General features: G+C 50.6%; 1 protein-coding gene across 1 annotated transcript in view; it reads right to left on the bottom strand.

Moving 5' to 3' along the window:
- The window catches only part of plxna2 (plexin A2), a 281,673-nt gene that overhangs the window by 50,780 nt on the left and 212,962 nt on the right, over positions 1-17,931 (bottom strand). Inside the window, exons 18-21 of the mRNA XM_080732455.1 lie at positions 15,002-15,241; positions 14,318-14,458; positions 13,067-13,301; positions 286-428 (exon numbers count right to left, since the gene is read on the bottom strand). Coding sequence (XP_080588581.1) covers positions 286-428; positions 13,067-13,301; positions 14,318-14,458; positions 15,002-15,241 — 759 coding nt within the window. The remainder of the gene's footprint in view (positions 1-285; positions 429-13,066; positions 13,302-14,317; positions 14,459-15,001; positions 15,242-17,931) is intronic.

Raw genomic sequence — 17,931 nt, 5'->3', positions numbered from 1 at the left:
TGCTCACAACACCAATCGTCTATTTTCACACTTTCTGTCTCCTCAAAGAGAGACCTCAAAAGACCTCAATGTGTCACTTTAGAAATCTATGTTGTATGTATGTTGGTTTGTTTACTGTTGAGTGAGAAAACAATGTTGCACATTAAGTTAATGATCAAACTAATTTGGGGACCGACCCACAGGTTGAGAACCACTGCAGTACAGTACAGTACAGTACAGTGCAGTGCAGTACAGTACAGTACAGTACAGTACAGTACAGTACAGTACAGTATGTGCATGCTGTACCTCCAGCTCTCTGAGCACAGGGTGGTCCTCGATGCCGGGGAAGAGGACCCTCATGGCGTACGTCCGGTAGTCCAGGTGAGGGATGCCTGCTCGGTCCAGATCACTGGTCAGCTCATTGATGTCTGTCTGCAGCTCCGCAAAGGCTGGGGAAAGAAACAACACATACAGTATAGGTTAATGCACCAGGAAGGAAAGAAAGAAAGGAAGAAAGAAAGAAAGAAAGAAAGAAAGACAGAAAGAAAGAAAGGAAGGCTTGAGGGAGAGGGGCGAGTTAAGACAGCATAAAAAAAGCCATCTTTAATCCCTGGGGAGCGGAGCGGGAGAACCCAGCTTTATCTTCACAGTGTTTACTACCGTTGTGATGAAACTGACAGTTAAAGCCTGAGATAGTCTTCATGTCAAAAAACTCAATATTTCACAGCTCTGAAGAAAAAGAATCACACACACACGCGCACACGCACACACACACACACACACACACACACACACACACACACACACACACACACACACACACACACACACACACCTCTCTCTTCTCACTCGTTTTTATCTTCTGGACAGTAAATTGGCTGTAGCTGGGGCCCTGAAGTAAGAGTGTGTGCGCGTGTGTGTGTGTGTGTGTGTGTGTGTGTGTGTGTGTGTGTGTGTGTGTGCATGTGCGTGCGTGCGTGCGTGCATGCGTGTATGCGTGCGAGAGAGAGATCTGGGTGTGAGACTGCAGGTGAGCTGTAGTTAATTGGCTCCATCCTGACGGAGTGCTGCTCCGGCCCACAGCTCTGTACGTGAGCTGTTGTGCCCTGGGGGAGACCCCCTGTCCGCTGGCTATCACAGCAGCACCAGCAGTCCCCCTGTACCCCCTACTGCCCCACCCCCCCCCACACACACACACACACACGCACGCACACGCGCACACACACACACACACACACACACACACACACACACACACATATATTATACCCAGGAGCCCCTCTAAATCTACCCCTCGGGGCAGTATAATGCTGGCAACCACTAATGGGTAAAACATTCATCTTATTTCCCTGTCTGTCTGTCTGTCTGTCTGTCTGTCTGTCTGTCTGTCTGTCTGTCTGAGTGACTGCCTCATCTATGGTGTCTGGCTGACTATCTTGTCAGTAGGCCCGTGTGTCTGGGGACTTGGTGTGTGTACGGTGCTGTAAGGGGGGGGGTCAGTAACTGGCCATTTTAACAAGGTCCTCTCTGATGGATGAAGCCCTGGGGAGGCCAACGCCAGTCCTGCTGATGCCTCTCTCACGCTGGCCCGCTGGCTACGAGGAGCCTCTCTGCCACAGCGCCAAAGGCCAATCAGCAGTGTGCGTGTCAGGGCATACATGTATTGTTCTAACTCAAGGGGAAGGCAGAGTCCACTCCGCATCCATAACGATGACAGTGATGAATGATATACAGATATACTTACTGTATATCAGGGGTCTTCAACGTTTTCAGGCCAAGGACCCCTTGGTTGAGAGAGAGAGATGAAGCAGGGACCCCCACAACCTTCTCATAGATTCCACATAGTTTCATTGTTTGACAGCACGATCATCAGTGTATTTTCGATTCATGTTAATGTGTGTTTTCAGATATTTAACTATACTTGAAACGTCAATACTTAATAAACTTCACCTTTCACTCTGTACTTAGTCTGCTCTTTTTCCCCTCTACACCAAACCTATTTGCCGAAAATAGGCGATCTACAAGCTCATAACTCCTCGGAGCGCGAGGCGTTGTGAGCTTGTAGAGCTGCTATTTTTGGCTAAAGTTCTCAGAATATGGACATTAGGGTTCAAGTGGTTAATAAAAAAAATAACAAAAAAGTTTCTATCGCCCAAAGATTTGGAGGACCCCCTGTAGTAGCTCTGAGGACCCCCTAGGGGTCGCGGACCCCCTGTTGAAGACCCATGGCATACATGTATTGTTCCACTCCGCATCGATAACGATGACAGTGATGAACGATATACAGATGTACTGTATATAGTTATACTGTAGTTATAGAAATACTGTAGTGCTTGGTGTGGACGGGCTTTAACTGAACCGTGGGCTGTCTCTACACTGTTGTTTATAGCAGTGGTTCTCAAACTTTTTAATTTCATGGACGCCCAGTTTGACATGCATTAGGCTACGGACCACCATTTAATGGCATTTATATCTCTGAGACACCAATTTATATTGTAAAGTCAATGTTAATTTAACTCAGAGTGTACAAATGGAACCAAATGGACCCTCCATTTGTACACTCTCTGAGTTACATACCCATTGATGACACTCAACTGTTTTTGTCCTTCCCCCCTTCTGCAACCCAGGTGGAAGAACGCATTGCAGCATGTTTGGCCGACATCTCACAGTGGATGTCAGCCCACCACCTCAAGCTGAACCCGGACAAGACAGAGCTACTCTTCTTCCCAGCTAAGTCTTGCCCCATGCAAGATCTCACTATTTCCATAGATAATGCATTGGTGACTTCAGTTCCTACTGCTAGAAACCTTGGTGTGGTCCTGGACAGCCAGCTATCATTCAAGGCACACATTGCATCAGTCACCCGATCCTGTAGGTTCACACTCTACAACATCCGTAAAATCAGACCCTTCCTCACCCAGGAGGCAGCCCAGCTCCTCATTCAGACATCTGTCATATCAAAACTTGACTATTGTAACTCTCTCCTCACTGGTCTCCCGGCATGTGCACTTAAACCTCTCCAACTGATCCAAAACGCCGCGGCACGACTGGTCTTCAACCAGCCTAAGTTCTCACATGTCTCTCCCCTTCTCCGCAGCCTCCACTGGCTCCCGGTTGCGGCCCGCACTGAATACAAAACACTGATGCTGACCTTCAAAGCAGCCAAAGGTATGGCTCCTCCATACCTCCAAGACCTGATCAACGCCTACACCCCCACCCGTTCACTTAGATCAGCCAACACAGGGAGGCTGACAGAACCCTCGCTAAAAACTCCAGGGCAAAAATCCACTCGTCCGAGACAGTTTGCCCTCCTGGCCCCCAAGTTGTGGAATAAACTCCCTGTCGCACTTAGAACAACGGACTCACTCGCTAGCTTTCGCCGTGGACTGAAGACCCACCTCTTCAGACTCCACCTAAACCCTTAGCACTTCAGACTCCACCTAAACCCTTAGCACTACAGAAAATCAATGACCATACATGAAGATAGTTAGCATTTGTTTTTAGTTTTTTTTTAGAACTTTGATTTTATTGTGTTTTTTTTTTCTAGATAGATATCCATTTGCACTTGTTATATTGCTGTTGATGTACTGACATATTATCTTGTGATGTTTTGTATCTGCTTATTGTAAGTCGCTTTGGATTAAAAGCGTCTGCTAAATGCCTAAACTGTAAACTGTAAACCCATAAGGATCCATTTGGTTACAAGCTATCATTTAGTTGGGTACCCCCTGGTACTCCCTCAAGGACCCCTGGGGGTCCCGGGCCCCACTTTGAGAACCACTGGCGTAGAGAGAGTGGGGCCAGAGATCAAGTCAAGGCTGCCTGCTGTCGTCCTGAGTAGAGGGATCAAAGGTCTGGTCAGGTGGGGAAACCTGCCATGCTAACCTATTCACCCAGGGTCACATGGGAGCTGATTGTGTACTGTGTGTGTGTGTGTGTGTGTGTGTGTGTGTGTGTGTGTGTGTGTGTGTGTGTGTGTGTGTGTGTGTGTGTGTGTGTGTGTGTGTGTGTGTGTGTGTGTGTGCAATCATGCATACTGTAACATACAGTTGTACTGTATACTTGTATGTTATGATACTGACCCATGAGGCTGTTAATGACCTGCTATCTCACAGTATCTGGTACACAAGCAGACACACACAGACTTATGCATGCATGCATACACGCACGCACGCACACACACACACACACACACACACACACACACACACACACACACACACACACACACACACACACACACACACACACACACACACACACACACACACACACACACACACACACACACACACACACACACAAAAGCATACAATGAATTGCCCTTACTGCATACAAAATCAAACTATATTCCCTTGACTAGGTCTACAGTATGTACTGTGTGTGTGTGTGTGTGTGTGTGTGTGTGTGTGTGTGTGTGTGTGTGTGTGTGTGTGTGTGTGTGTGTGTGTGTGTGTGTGTGTGTGTGTGTGTGTGTGTGTGTCTGTCTGTGTGTGTCTGTCTGTATGTCTGACTGTTCTTCGCATATTTCAAGAACCGCTCATCCAATTGACTTCACACTTCATGGGATTACTGCTGAGGACCCAAGGCAGAGCAGTGTTGAGTGTTCTCCAGAACCAGCCCACTCCACACAGACATGCGCTCCAAAAAGCAACCATGCCCCGAACAGGCATTGTGCTATGAATGAAAAAAACATGATCTCTTACTGGTATGCCCGTGTTTTATTTTCCTTGTTGTATGTTTTACTATTATTATTATTATTGCTGCTAATGTTGTGAGGAACCAGAAGAAAATCATTTTTACTCTTATGTACTGTAACTGTACACAAGACTACCGGTATGTGTGTGTATCTGTGCGTGCGTGTGTGCGTGCACACAGTTTGTACATTCAATGATGGGCAAAGTGACAGAATCTGTGCGTTAGGCGTTACACCAAAATGACTCACTGACCCAGATTTAGGACTATCTCAACTGCATTATTCAAAACAACACACACACACACACACGTGCACGCGCACACGCACACACACACACGCACACACACGCGCACAACCTGTAATTCGGTGAAGCAGTATGTAGAAATATCCATTTCTCTCTCTCACATGATTAATCCATGCACCACTGAACCCCATTCACCATCTCATTCATCTGGTGCACGATGGACCAGCCCCTATCATCATTAACTCCACAAATGGAAATTCCAGCCAAGCGATGGAGGCCCATTACGGCCGTTTGCTGTGGTACTCTGATGTCAATCGATGGGCTTAGTGAGGTCCCCCCCGTATGGCTTCGCACTTAATCACATGATGCCTAGAGTCCCTATTCCAGGGACAACATTCGGTGGAAATAGCCAATTTAAGCTCACAAACGCGTCGCAACACAACACATTGTGAGCTTGTAGATCATGGTTCCCCATTAGGCGGCCCGCGGGCCATTTGCGGCCCGCGGGGGGCTACTATCTGTCCCACACCAACCCCAGTAATAATGGTGGTATAAGAGCAGCAACAACACTAGTATATCGTCGTTGTCGGGTGGAAATCTCGTATCTCCAAATTTGTACGTTCTTTCGCAAATCATACAAGGCCGTCGCACAAAAGTAGTGAAAACAGCAGATCTACAGATCGGCTGTTTTCACTAGTTTAAATGATTTTTAAAATGATACATGCAAAACGAATGGTTTACTGTCAATATTCCAGGATGACCTCCCACTTGGGTAATGACGCCCCCTGGCGATCATTCAGAGAAACTACTTCAGCTCCCGTACTAACGTAGGTAGGAAGGGCCTGTCACTCAAACCGGAGTGACCCGCCTCCAGGCTATATAAACCCCCGGAGGCGGAAGTAACATCCTCTTTTCACTCTCTGCGATATCACATTCAGATAAGTTGAAACTCAGCCTTTGTATTATTATTCTTCGCGCATTAGCCTAAAGCGGTGGCATTGGAGTCGCCCACTGGCGAGTGTTGAATTAACCCGTACTTAAGAATACTTATTCTTGTTCCGTCCTAAATCGACGGTTATTTCCTTTTATAACAAAGGATTATTACTGCTTGTTCAGGCCTCCGCCGAAGCAAGCGTGGCATAGCATTAGCCGTTAGCTTGTTAGCTCGTCTGCTATTGTTAACGTTAGCTACACTGCTTACCGCTTGTTCAGGCCCTGCCCGAATCAAGCGTGGCCTAGCCTTAGCCGTTAGCTTGTTAGCTCGTCTGCTTCTGGTTAACTCTATCTACAGTGCTTCGCCATGGATCCTCTGGCCTTCCTGCCGAGGCAATGTCCAGGCTGTCCAGGACTCATCGACGGACAGGATCTTCACCATCTCTGTGTCGGCTGCATGGGCGTTGCACACGCCTTCTCTGCACTGAGTCCTCAGGGGAGAGCAGGACCTTTCTGTGACTGCTGCGTGGCCTACGACCAAGATGTACTGATACACCGGTTCTACCTAGCCAGGGCAGGCCTCGGGGCCTGCGCTCCACCAGGTGGGTCCACTGCTCTCAACCCCACAGCCCAGTCTTTCCTTCCCCAGGCGGCCCGCACCGTTGGTCAAGGTGCGGCGCTGCCTTCCGGAGATCCGCTTGGCAATCAGCGCGCCATTCCAAGTCAAGATGGCGCCGTGCTACATGAGACACCGCCTGCCGCGCAACCGACCGCAGCTAGCTCCACTGTCACTGGAGCTGGCGGGTCTGGTGAAGTCGCCGCTAAGAAGGCGACCAAGAAGGCTAACATCCAGAAATCTCCGGTAGCCTTTTCCCCTTCGGGCGCGGTGCCCAAAAAGAAACGCTTGGATGTGACCGTCGGGGACGTCCCCCTCGACGTGAGCATCACCAAAACAGTCCAGACCTTCAGGCGAGAGTCGGACCTGAGCTCCTGTCAGAGCGAGGGTTCTGGTTCTGAATACTCTGGATACACGGCCGAGGAGGAGGAGGACTCCGTCGAGGACGAGGGTTCTCGACTCACGGTCACTGTGAAAGGTAATGCCCCTGCGGCTCCAGCACGTCAACTGGACGCCGCAGGGAGCTCCCAGGCCTCCTCAGGCACCACTGCCCCTCCACCCGCCAGTCAAGCGAGTGAAGCGGGAGCAGAGGACGTCGATTCTGCAGCAGAAATGCTGGATCATCTCACAGTCTACATGAGAGCTCTGGCCAGAGTTGGAGAGGAGTTGCCACCTCCTCTCCCCTCTGAAGAGGCCGAGGATGATGACGAAATGCCCGGGCAGGAGCCTTCGGTTCCCGCCCCGTATGTCCTCTCCAGGCTGCCGCTGGTGAAAGGTTTCACCAAGGCCCTCCATTCCTCATGGAAGACACATAAAGACCCCAGGAAGCTGCCTTTTTCTGTGTTGGATTTGGTGGGCGGTGCGGAGGCAGGCATGTCCACCTGCCCTAACCTGGACCACCTGTTGGCACAATCTTTTCTGAGTTCCGTCAGACCCCAGTACAAAGATGTAGGCACAGCTAAAAACGGGCCGTTTGTTGGCCCCGTCGGCACCAACCCGCCGGGGTTCACTGTCCTGGAGGACAAGCTGCAGTCAGACAGGGCTCGTAACGCCTACCGGTCCGCTGCTCTGGCCGCTAAGGACCTGAATCTGATCCAGCTCTTGCTCGCTTCCACCAAGGACCTGGTCAAAGGTCTGCCCACGGGGGAGCACACAGCTGAACTGAACACCCTATTTGACATCATGCTGAAGGTCAATTGGCATGCGGTTAAGTGGATGGGCAGGTCCATGGACTACAACCTCCAGTCTGAGAGAGCCCGCTGGCTCGACTATGTCGACCTCGAGCCTAAGAGGGACGTGGGCGAGAAGCCTCTAGGTCCTCGCGGGGAGATGTACAAGTCTCTCATAAACATGGAGAACAGTCCCACCACCCTCATGGGTGGGGGCTTGGAGCTGCTGCAGGGTAGAGTTACCTTCTTCAAGGCGGCTAAGGACATCGTCGAGTCCACCACAGTGCCACAGGATGAACCGCAGCAAGCTAGGAGGACGTCCCGCTCCTCCCGCGCCAAGGAAAGGGGCCGCTCTGCTTCTTTTAAGAAGCACTCGTCTTCCTCCAGGGGAGCCTCTGCAGCCAGGGCGCCTGACAGGCCCCGCAGCAAGGCTGTGGTTCCCGAGCGCGCTCAGCCGCGCCGCCCGTCCAAGGATGGCAGGCAGCAGTCTTCATACCGCGGTGGCCGCGGTAGGGGACAGCGCAAATGACACTTTGAAGAGGGGAATTGTGCTGGGGCGGGGGTCCGAGGTGTCTCTCGGTCCCCCTCCCCCCAAACGAGGGCGTTTTTCGGTACCCCGTGTCGGGGAAATGAAAATGTTAATTTTGATGCCTCCTGTGTCGACAATAAACATGTTGAAAGAGCAAAGTCTGTCTCTGTCCAACTCTCTCGCACTAGCACAGACGACCCCATCGTGCATGCCTCCTGTAGTAATGATGAAGTCCTGTCAGGACTCGATAATCAATCACAGGTTTTATCAGAATCCAGTAATGTTAATGTCAAACAATTATGTGGTTCCTCAAGCGCGCGAGTGGGATATCCCTCGCGTCGACAATATGAATCCTTTATGCATGCCTCCGGTAAGAATGATGGAGTCCCGTCAGGACTCTTTAATCAGTCAGAGGTTTTATCAGCAACCAGTAATGTTAACGTCAAACAATTATATGGTTCCTCATGCGCGCGAGTGGATTTTCCCTCGCGTGAGCGATGCTATGAATTTAACCTTGAGTCAGAAATTCTGTCGGCCTACTATGAGCCCGGGTCAAGGGACAAGCATAAAGGCCTTAGAGCAGGTATTAAACGTAAAAGTTCCTCTCCTGTCAGGGGAGAATGCTTTAGTTGTGGGCGAGTCTGTTTATCAGTCGAATCGCTTTGCTCTTCCTGTCGCTCTATCGAGCGAAAACCGAACGCTTCCGGTTTCACCGGATACGGATTCGCTAGCTCCCCGCTTCCGGTCCGGCCGCAAAAGAGCTCCGCTAGTCAAGCGGTACAATCAGAAGGTGTTCCCACCTTGCGGCCTATTGAACCCCCGCGCTCCGCATCCGGGTGTTCCGGATACGGATACGCAGGTTCCCCACTTCCGGTCCCGCCGCAAAATAGCTCCGCTAGTCAAGCGGTACAACCAGAAGGTGTTTCCGCCATGCGGCCTATTGAACCCTTGCGCTCCGCATCCGGTCGTTCCGGATACGGATACGCAGGTTCCCCACTTCCGGTCCGGCCGCCAAAAAGCTCCGCCGTCACGGAAGCACAGTGGTGGGGTTTCTCTCGCTCAAAACACGCTAGCACGCTGTGCGCGCCAGTGGAAGTTATGCAACCCGAGCCATTGGGTATTTCGAACGATAACCAGGGGTTACAGGTTACAGTTCGCAGATATACCCCCGCTTTCGAGCAGGGTTATTCATACCAGAGCACGTGGTTTAAAAGCAAGTCTTTTGAGAGAAGAGATCAGCTCATTGCTAAGCAAGGGTGCTATAGTGGAGCTGGACAGGACCCAATCCCGCATGGGATTTTGGAGCCGTTATTTCCTGGTGCCCAAAAAGGGGGGGGGGCTACGTCCCATCCTGGACCTAAAGGCACTAAACGTGTACCTGAAGAAGTACGTTTTCAGGATGCTAACAGTACCCACCATGTTACGGTCGGTCAGGCAAGGGGATTTCCACTGTTCAGTGGATCTGAAGGATGCTTATCAGCACGTCCAGATTTATCCCCCACACAGGAAATTCCTTCGGTTCGCCTTCGAGGGTCGCCTGTACGAGTATACAGTACTCCCTTTCGGTCTGTCACTGAGCCCGAGGGTTTTCGTGAAAGTGACCGAAGCAGCCATCGCCCCGCTGAGACAGCAGGGCGTCAGGTTGGCGACGTACATCGACGATTGGATGATTTCAGCGAGCTCCGCCCACGAAGTGGCGCGTCACACACAAGTGGTTTTGGCTCACCTGAAGGCCTTAGGTTTCATAGTCAACCACGGCAAGAGCATGCTGACTCCAGCAAGTCGTCTTACATTCATTGGGGTCCTTCTGGACTCGTCCGACATGTCGGCCCGTCTCTCAGAGGAGAGGGTGGACAGGTTTCGGGAATGTCTCGACTCCTTTCAAGTGGGCCAGGAGGTCACTTACAGGAGTTGCATGGTACTGACGGGAATGATGGCTTCCGCAGTACATCTGTTGCGTTTGGGCAGGTTTCATATGAGACCTTTTCAAAGATGGATGTTATCCCTCGGGATCCCGCCCTCCTTGAAGTACAAGAAGGTTACGGTTTCCCCTTCCTGCGCGATCGCCCTGTCTCCGTGGCTGGTGGAGGGGTTCCTCACCAGCGGAGTCTCGATTGGCGAGGTGGTTTCCCACAAGTCGATCACGACAGACGCCAGTCTCAGTGGATGGGGAGCCACTTTCGAGGGGCGCACAGCGCAGGGGCTTTGGCCTCTGGAGATGAGGGGTCGTCACATCAACTATTTGGAGTTGATGGCTATACTCCTGGCGCTCAAGCATTTCGAGCCTTGGATTTTGCATTGTCACGTCCTGGTCAGGACAGACAATACGACGGCCATGTTTTATGTCAACAAACAGGGGGGCCTGTCGTCGTTGCCACTGGACCGTCTGGCTCGAGAATTGACGGTTTGGTGCTTGTCGCGCCTCAAGTCGATCAGGGCCTCACACGTCCCAGGTCTCCTCAACAGCGGAGCAGATCTCCTGTCCAGGGGAGGTCCTCGCTACGAGGATTGGTCTCTCCACCCCAGGGTGGTGAGCCAGATTTTTCGCAAGTTTGGTCAGCCAGTGGCGGACCTGTTTGCGTCAGCGGAGAATACGAAGTGTCCGTTGTTCTTCGCGGTGAAGGGCAGTCCTCCCTTGGGGTTGGACGCCTTAGCGCACACGTGGCCGAGAGGTCTACTGTACGCGTTTCCCCCCTTCGACTTAATCCGACCCACTCTGGAGAGAGTCAGGAGGTTCGGTCTGGAGATGCTCCTGGTGGCTCCCTACAAGGGCACGTGGAGATCGGCGATCGCCCCTCTCCTTTGCGAACCGGGTTGGCAGCTGCCTCAGGGCAGGGACCTGTTGAGTCAGGCCAGGGGGGAGATCTTCCACCAAGACCTGCAGGTCCTAGACCTGTGGGTTTGGCACGTGAAAGGTTAAACCTGCTGGCAGCCGGTTTTTCTTCTGAAGTGGTTGATACCATTCAGAGTGCTAAGGCGCCCTCTACGAGGGCGTCTTATGATGGAAGGTGGAATGCCTTTGAGGACTGGTGTGAGTCGCGTGTTCCACCTGTGGTGGCTCATGTGGCGTCAGCCCAGGAAATTCTGGAATTTATGCAGAACCGCTTGAGAAGTGGTCTAGCATTTTCTACCCTTAGGGGGTATTTGGCGGCTATTAATGCCTGTCACCTGGGGGTGGCGGGCAAGGCACCTTCTAAAGTCCCGGAGGTCATCAAGTTCATGCAAGGAGTTGAACGTTTGAGGCCGGTGACTAGGTCTTTGTTCCCAGTTTGGGATCTGCAGGTGGTTCTAGGGGGCCTATGTCGGGCTCCCTTTGAGCCGCTTGTAGGGATGCCTTTGAAACTTTTGAGTTTCAAGACGGCTCTTTTGCTGGCTTTGGCCACGGCTAAAAGAGTTGGTGACCTGCAAGCTCTCTCGGTGTCTGCGGAGTGCATGCAGTTTATGAACAATGATCTCAAGGTGTTGCTCAAGCCTCATCTTAAGTTTGTTCCTAAGAACATGGTGGTTCCTAAGGAGCCTGTTGTTCTTCTGGCTTTTCATCCTCCTCCGTTTGTCTCGGTGGAGGATGAACGGCTGAATTGCCTTTGTCCTGTCAGGGCATTGAAGGCCTACTGTGACAGGACTGCTGGTTCTAGAGCTTCTTCTCAGCTCTTTGTAGAAATGGGCAATGTTCTTGTCAGAAAGCCGGTGTCTAGACCCACTCTTTCGAGGTGGATTGTGGATGCTATTAGGCTGGCTTACTCTAGTGCGGGTGTGGAAGTGCCGGCGGCACTTAAAGCCCATAGCACTAGAGGTGTGGCTACTTCGTGGGCACTGGCAAAGGGAGTCTCCGTTCAGGAGATTTGTGTTTCGGCGAATTGGTCTTCGCCTTCTACCTTTGCAGCCTACTATCACCTGGATATCGAATCCTCTTCGCTAGCGCATTCGGTTCTGGGTGCAGTTGCCTCCTCTACGTCATAGAGGAGTCGGATCTTCCCCTCCCACAGGTGGGCATGTAGCCACCTGGGGTACTTTGGGGGGACCCTGTGTTTTCCTTATATAGTGTGTCTTACTTATAAGGCGGACTTGTCCTTTTCATTTAGTTGAATGAGGCGGACTTCGGTCTGTCAGGGTCTCTCTTTATTTTCTCATGCCTTCACACCCAGGTCCGGTGGGCCTGGGACCTTCTGGGTGATGGGTCACGCCCGTTTGGGCTGTGCTCACCCGTATGAGGGGTGTGTGGGGGTATGAGAGTAGGTTGTGGCTTAGAGGGGAGTTTAAGAATCCCAAGTGGGAGGTCATCCTGGAATATTGACAGTAAACGGTAGGTTCCGTACGGAACCATTGTTTACTTAGATATGGAAGGATGACCTCCCACGTAATGCCCCTCTGTTTCACTGAATGTGGCAGAGAGTGGTATTAAGAGGATGTTACTTCCGCCTCCGGGGGTTTATATAGCCTGGAGGCGGGTCACTCCGGTTTGAGTGACAGGCCCTTCCTACCTACGTTAGTACGGGAGCTGAAGTAGTTTCTCTGAATGATCGCCAGGGGGCGTCATTACCCAAGTGGGAGGTCATCCTTCCATATCTAAGTAAACAATGGTTCCGTACGGAACCTACAGTTTTGGACATACAAGATTTTCACCCGACAACGACGATATCTGAACTGTCGCAGTCGCTGGAGTAGCGGGAACGCCGCCGTCGCCCCCTGCAATGTTGTGGTCCTCGGCTTGGTACCCTAGACATAATTCGGCCCTTGGGGAAAACTAATTGAGGAACCCTGTTGTAGATTAACTATTTTCGCACAGGAGATTTGGTGTCGAAGGAAAAAAGCAGTGGACCTAGTATAGCCCCTTGCGGGACCTCAGTCAGGTAAGTATACAGAGTTTAAGTGGTCCTCTGGTGCCGCATGCCACACTGACCTTCCTTGCACTCCAGGGCGACTCGCGACTCCAGGTTGTCCATCTGCATCTGCAGGCGCTTGAGGGTGAGGTCGTTCTCACGCGACTTGCGCTTGTAGGCGATGAGGACGAGGATGACGATGATGAGGAGGAGGCCTCCGCCGGCGGCGATGCTGACGATGGCCGGCAGGGTGAGCAGACTGTCAGACAGGATGTGGACCGCACCCGGAGACACATGGAGACCACCCACTTGAACCTGAACACACACATAGCATACAAGGACAACATATTATAGGGTGCAGGTCTTCATGATACAAAAAGCATGTCACTCAGTACTCAGTATGGGTATAAGTAACAGCGTCTCCGCCATATGTAGCGGCTGACAAATATAGCAGACACAGCGCAATTCTTTGCCAGCCTTGTTGCCTCCTTTTTGGGCATCCCAAGTTGTTGAAACCCTCTAACAACCGGTCTGTGGGTATGTGCCTAGGCTGCCAAATATAAAAACAAATAGTCTGCACCTGTAGCCCCACCTTTGTTACGAAAGTTAACCAAGGTTAGGGTCAAAAGTGCAGGCTATTTCTAATACAGACACTTCTATGGACTTCATCAACCACAATAACATCACACACGCGCACACACGTACAATCCAAACAAAATCACAATGTGATTCTTCCCATTGCTAGAAATGTATAACAATGATGACACAAACAAAGACTTCCAATGTATTGTATACATTATTTACGAATGCACTGAAAATGACTCAGTGTGCAAACACATACAGTATAGCCGCCTACACATCGCTGTTGACCAAGTTGTGGGTCAGGGGCATGCACTCAATAAGTGAGCTAGGAACGAGAAATAATTGCCGTGGATTTTTACTGAACCCTGACAGCTGGAGTAGAGTCACGCTGCTACGCTTTTGACCCCCCCCCCCCCCCCCCCCCACCTTCGAGTGAATGAGCAATGATGAGAGTGGAAGAAATAATGGAGTTTACAGGTCAAACGCTACAGAGAAGGAAATCACAAATACATACAGTATGTATGGATGGATAGTGAGCGAAGGAGGGAGAGATAGACAGACAGACAGACAAGCAGAAAGGCAGAACAGATATTGCAAATGTCAAACAGAGAAGTGAATGAATGAATTAAACTTTCAAAACTATCAAAACAATCACACCGCAAAAGAAAGTAAAGGGGGGGGGGGAAGCAGACTGACAGGAGACAGACAGACAGACAGACAGACAGACAGACAGACAGACAGAGACTAACCATGACTTTGTATTGTCCGGTGAGGTTGGGTGGCTCACACAGCAGCTGGCTTTCAGACACAGTGACAGTGCAGGGGGTCTCTCCTATCAACACTGTGTAGTTGAGCTTTCCCCCGGATGCTGGGGGGACCAGGTTTCTGCCCTGTGGGCACACAAAGATGGGGGGCAGGCAGAGTAGGGGGTAAGCTTCGGATATACAGTACACACACACACACACACACACACACACACACACACACACACACACACACACACACACACACATACACACACGCGCGCGCGCAGCTCAGGGAATCTGCTCCTACAAAGACAATATGTCACGCCTAAACAGACTTGAAATTGGAACCCTGTGTTGTGGCACAGCTGTGTCCATAGTACGATCCCCCACTGTGATCAAAGATAATGACATCACTATTATTACCCAGTGAATGATCCTCTGGATTAAAGAATTGGACCAGTCTTTTTTCAGCTCTGGAAAACTAGCATATTTTGAACAATCTCAAGGATATCCCCACCTCCCCAATATGTATGGTATACTTAGCAACAGTATTAATCTTTTAACAGCCATTATTTCATTACAAGCTTTTTCTCCCCACACTACAATGAATTAGACAAGAGGATCCCTGAAACGTTTTCTTTTCTTTTTTTGGTTAAAAAAACAAGTTAAAAAATAATGTACCGGTACCTTGAGAATGATGGGCGAGCCTGGTTTCTGCTCCAGGACACCGTTGGTGTTTAGGGGCTCAAAGTAGGGGTTGGGGTAGTACAGGAAGTTGGTGTTGTTGAAGATCAGCAGGGCCTGCACGTTGTTGAAGATGAAACCAAACTCATCGGCATGCTTGACCGTGTCTAATCCTGGGTGGTACTCTGCCATCAGGGCCGGAGCCAAGCAACTCATACTGGTGGTGTTGAGCACTTTGCACACCTGGCAGAAGGAGGAGACACAGAGAGACAGAGATGGTGAAAAAGAGGGATAAGAAAGTGAGAAGAAAATAATTTATGAGAGGGAGGGAGAGAGAGAGAGGGAACATGCTAAAGAGAAAATCCAGGTTTTAAGATGCTTCTGGGGATGCACTCAGTGCAACACGGTCTGCCGACCTAAGCACCCCGAAATGAAACATGAAACGCGAGCCAGTCGAGCGGGAGGGGCTTAGACGTCACGGTTGCTTCGGATGGCGCTCCTCTTTTCCGTCCGCTTCTAAACTAAACACCCAGTCAGTGCTACCCTCTCAAGTCCTGGTTATTACAACCCTGGGGTGTGCTGTTTCTTAATGCGCATCGGCACCGGCGTAAACCCTGCACCGCCAAGCGTGCAGCACTGCCAATAATGTGCATGTTAAAGCCCTCCTTTCCTCACAGGAGGGGAAAGGAGAACAATGGTTTTACTGGGCTGTCATTAAAGCTGACTTTATAGAGGAGGAAGCCCAGGTCCATAAAAATCAGAGGATAAACTGCTTTCAGTTGAACAAAAGGCTAGGAGGAATTCCAACCGCAAAGCAAAACCCGCTTCTCCCATAGAATGGAAGTGAACGGGGAAGCTGCCATGCTGATGGATTGGAGCAACGGTGTGCCTGTGGCCCCCGGGGTGACTATTGTCACGGTAGACCACTGATAAGTTTGGTGCGGATAAGAGAAATGGTGCACCTGTCAAATTCCGCATGTTACATTTGTGACGTATACCGGCAGTCCGCCCACCTGCCCGACCACCCACCCTCTAGGCAATTTTCATTGGATTGTGTGTGAGTGTCGCGCACTGAAAATAGCCAATCTACAAGTGTACAATGAGGCGTGATGTGCTGTAAGTTTGTGGATCTGCTATTTTAAATAGGGAATAGTGTTTTTGTTATTGTTTTGGAGCAGAGAGGCCAGACTCCCATCCATCCGCCCCCAGTCCTCAGAGAAGCAGCTCTAAACGGATAGAAGAGGGGGGGGGGGGGGGGGGAGGATTGATCGCCGCCCCGGCAGAGTTGCAGTATCTCTACCTCTTCTCTCCCTCCCAGCTCTCTCTCTCTCTCTGGGGATGTAACTTAATTAGAGGTAAACAGCATCAAAGCAGCCGCACGGTGCCGACCAGCACACCTCCTATATATATACCTGTTAGTAGACCTGCTCCCAGAGCCAAGCCCAGCAGATTGATGGCAACTCTCACTGAATGAGTGGAGAAGTTGGGTGGGGGATTCTTTGGTAGGGAAGTAATCGTGTACAAAACATGTGCATGTGCGTGTGTGTGTGTAGAATCCATGCATTACATGTGATCACTGCTGTATATTTGCCCATTTAAAATGTGTAGTGTGCCTTAAGAAATCCGGTTGCATGCACGCAGGATGTCAATGTAACCTGAACTTGTCAAAAATGCTTTTGTCAATTTCCAGCTTCCTTCTCTTAGGTAAGCTAAGATAAAATAAACCTGTCTTGATCCCCATCGGGAATTTCAGGTGTTGGAGCAGCAACAGCAGTAAGTGTGAAACAGGTACTGTATGTACATGTGCCTACTTCTTTAGCCATCATTTTTAATAAGCTCTCTTCCCCTGATCAGCAGATGGGAATAAACGGCTGATTGCATTTGAGAGAGAAACCTCAAGTTCTGATATGGCCTGTTATCCCGCTGTTGGAACAGGGACATGTAACACCAGACAATCCCAGATGCTGCGGCAGCATCCTCCATGCCTGTCATGTTTGGAATGGCGAAGACATTTGCAAATCAACTGCAGCTCTGACTACCATCTGCTCTATGTGTGTGCATGTGTGTGTGTGTGTGTGTGTGTGTGTGTGTGTGTGTGTGTGTGCGTGTGTGTGTGTGTGTGCGTGTGTGCATGTGTGTGTGTGTGTGTGTGTGTGTGTGTGTGTGTGTGTGTGTGTGTGTGTGTGTGTGTGTGTGCGTGCGTGCGTGTGTGTTTCTCCCGTTTTACCACGGTCCTCAATCAACACTCTGTTTCTCTATCCATCTCTCTCTCTCTCTCTCTCTCTCTCTCTCTCTCTCTCTCTCTCCATCTCTCTCTCTCTCTCTCTCTCTCTCTCTCTCTCTCTCCATCTCTCTCTCTCTCTCTCTCTTCCTCAAACAAATCCCTTCCTTTACTGAATCGTGTCAAACAATAAAGCAGCTCATCATGTTAGGATGTTGGTGGTCGTGTGTTGCAGTGTTGTGTGAGGTGAGTGTAAATCAGAAGCATGCATAGCAAGCAAGCAAGCAATGAATACATAGTTATGGATAAATGGAGCTATTGTGGTTATTGGTGGAACAGCAGGTATGTGGGTTCAATTACCGACAACAATGATTTTTCACCCCTTTTTCTCCCCAATAGATAGATAGATAGGTACTGTATAAAGCTAGGGCTCCACCAAAATGACGGCGTCATGCCGGCGTCGGACGGCGTCAAAAAATGAACCGGGGCGAATTTGAGCATCCGACGCGGACGTTGACGTCGGCAGTGGAGCACCCTTCATTGACTAAAACGGGAGCGTTCCCAGCGTTGACGTTGACGCGACGCTCGACGCGCCCGGTGGAGCCGGGGGGTCACTGCACCAACCGAGTACCCCTGGGGAGTGTAAGACGCCTCAGGGTGACAAGTGACCTCGCCACAGTGATGTGGACATCAGGGATCTCCATATATGAGC

This window comes from Nannobrachium achirus (assembly GCF_963921795.1).
Source record: "Nannobrachium achirus genome assembly, chromosome: 9".
Classification (NCBI taxonomy): domain Eukaryota; kingdom Metazoa; phylum Chordata; class Actinopteri; order Myctophiformes; family Myctophidae; genus Nannobrachium; species Nannobrachium achirus.
The sequence above is the reverse complement of the archived record's forward strand: the minus strand, read 5'-3'. Positions and strand labels throughout refer to the sequence as shown.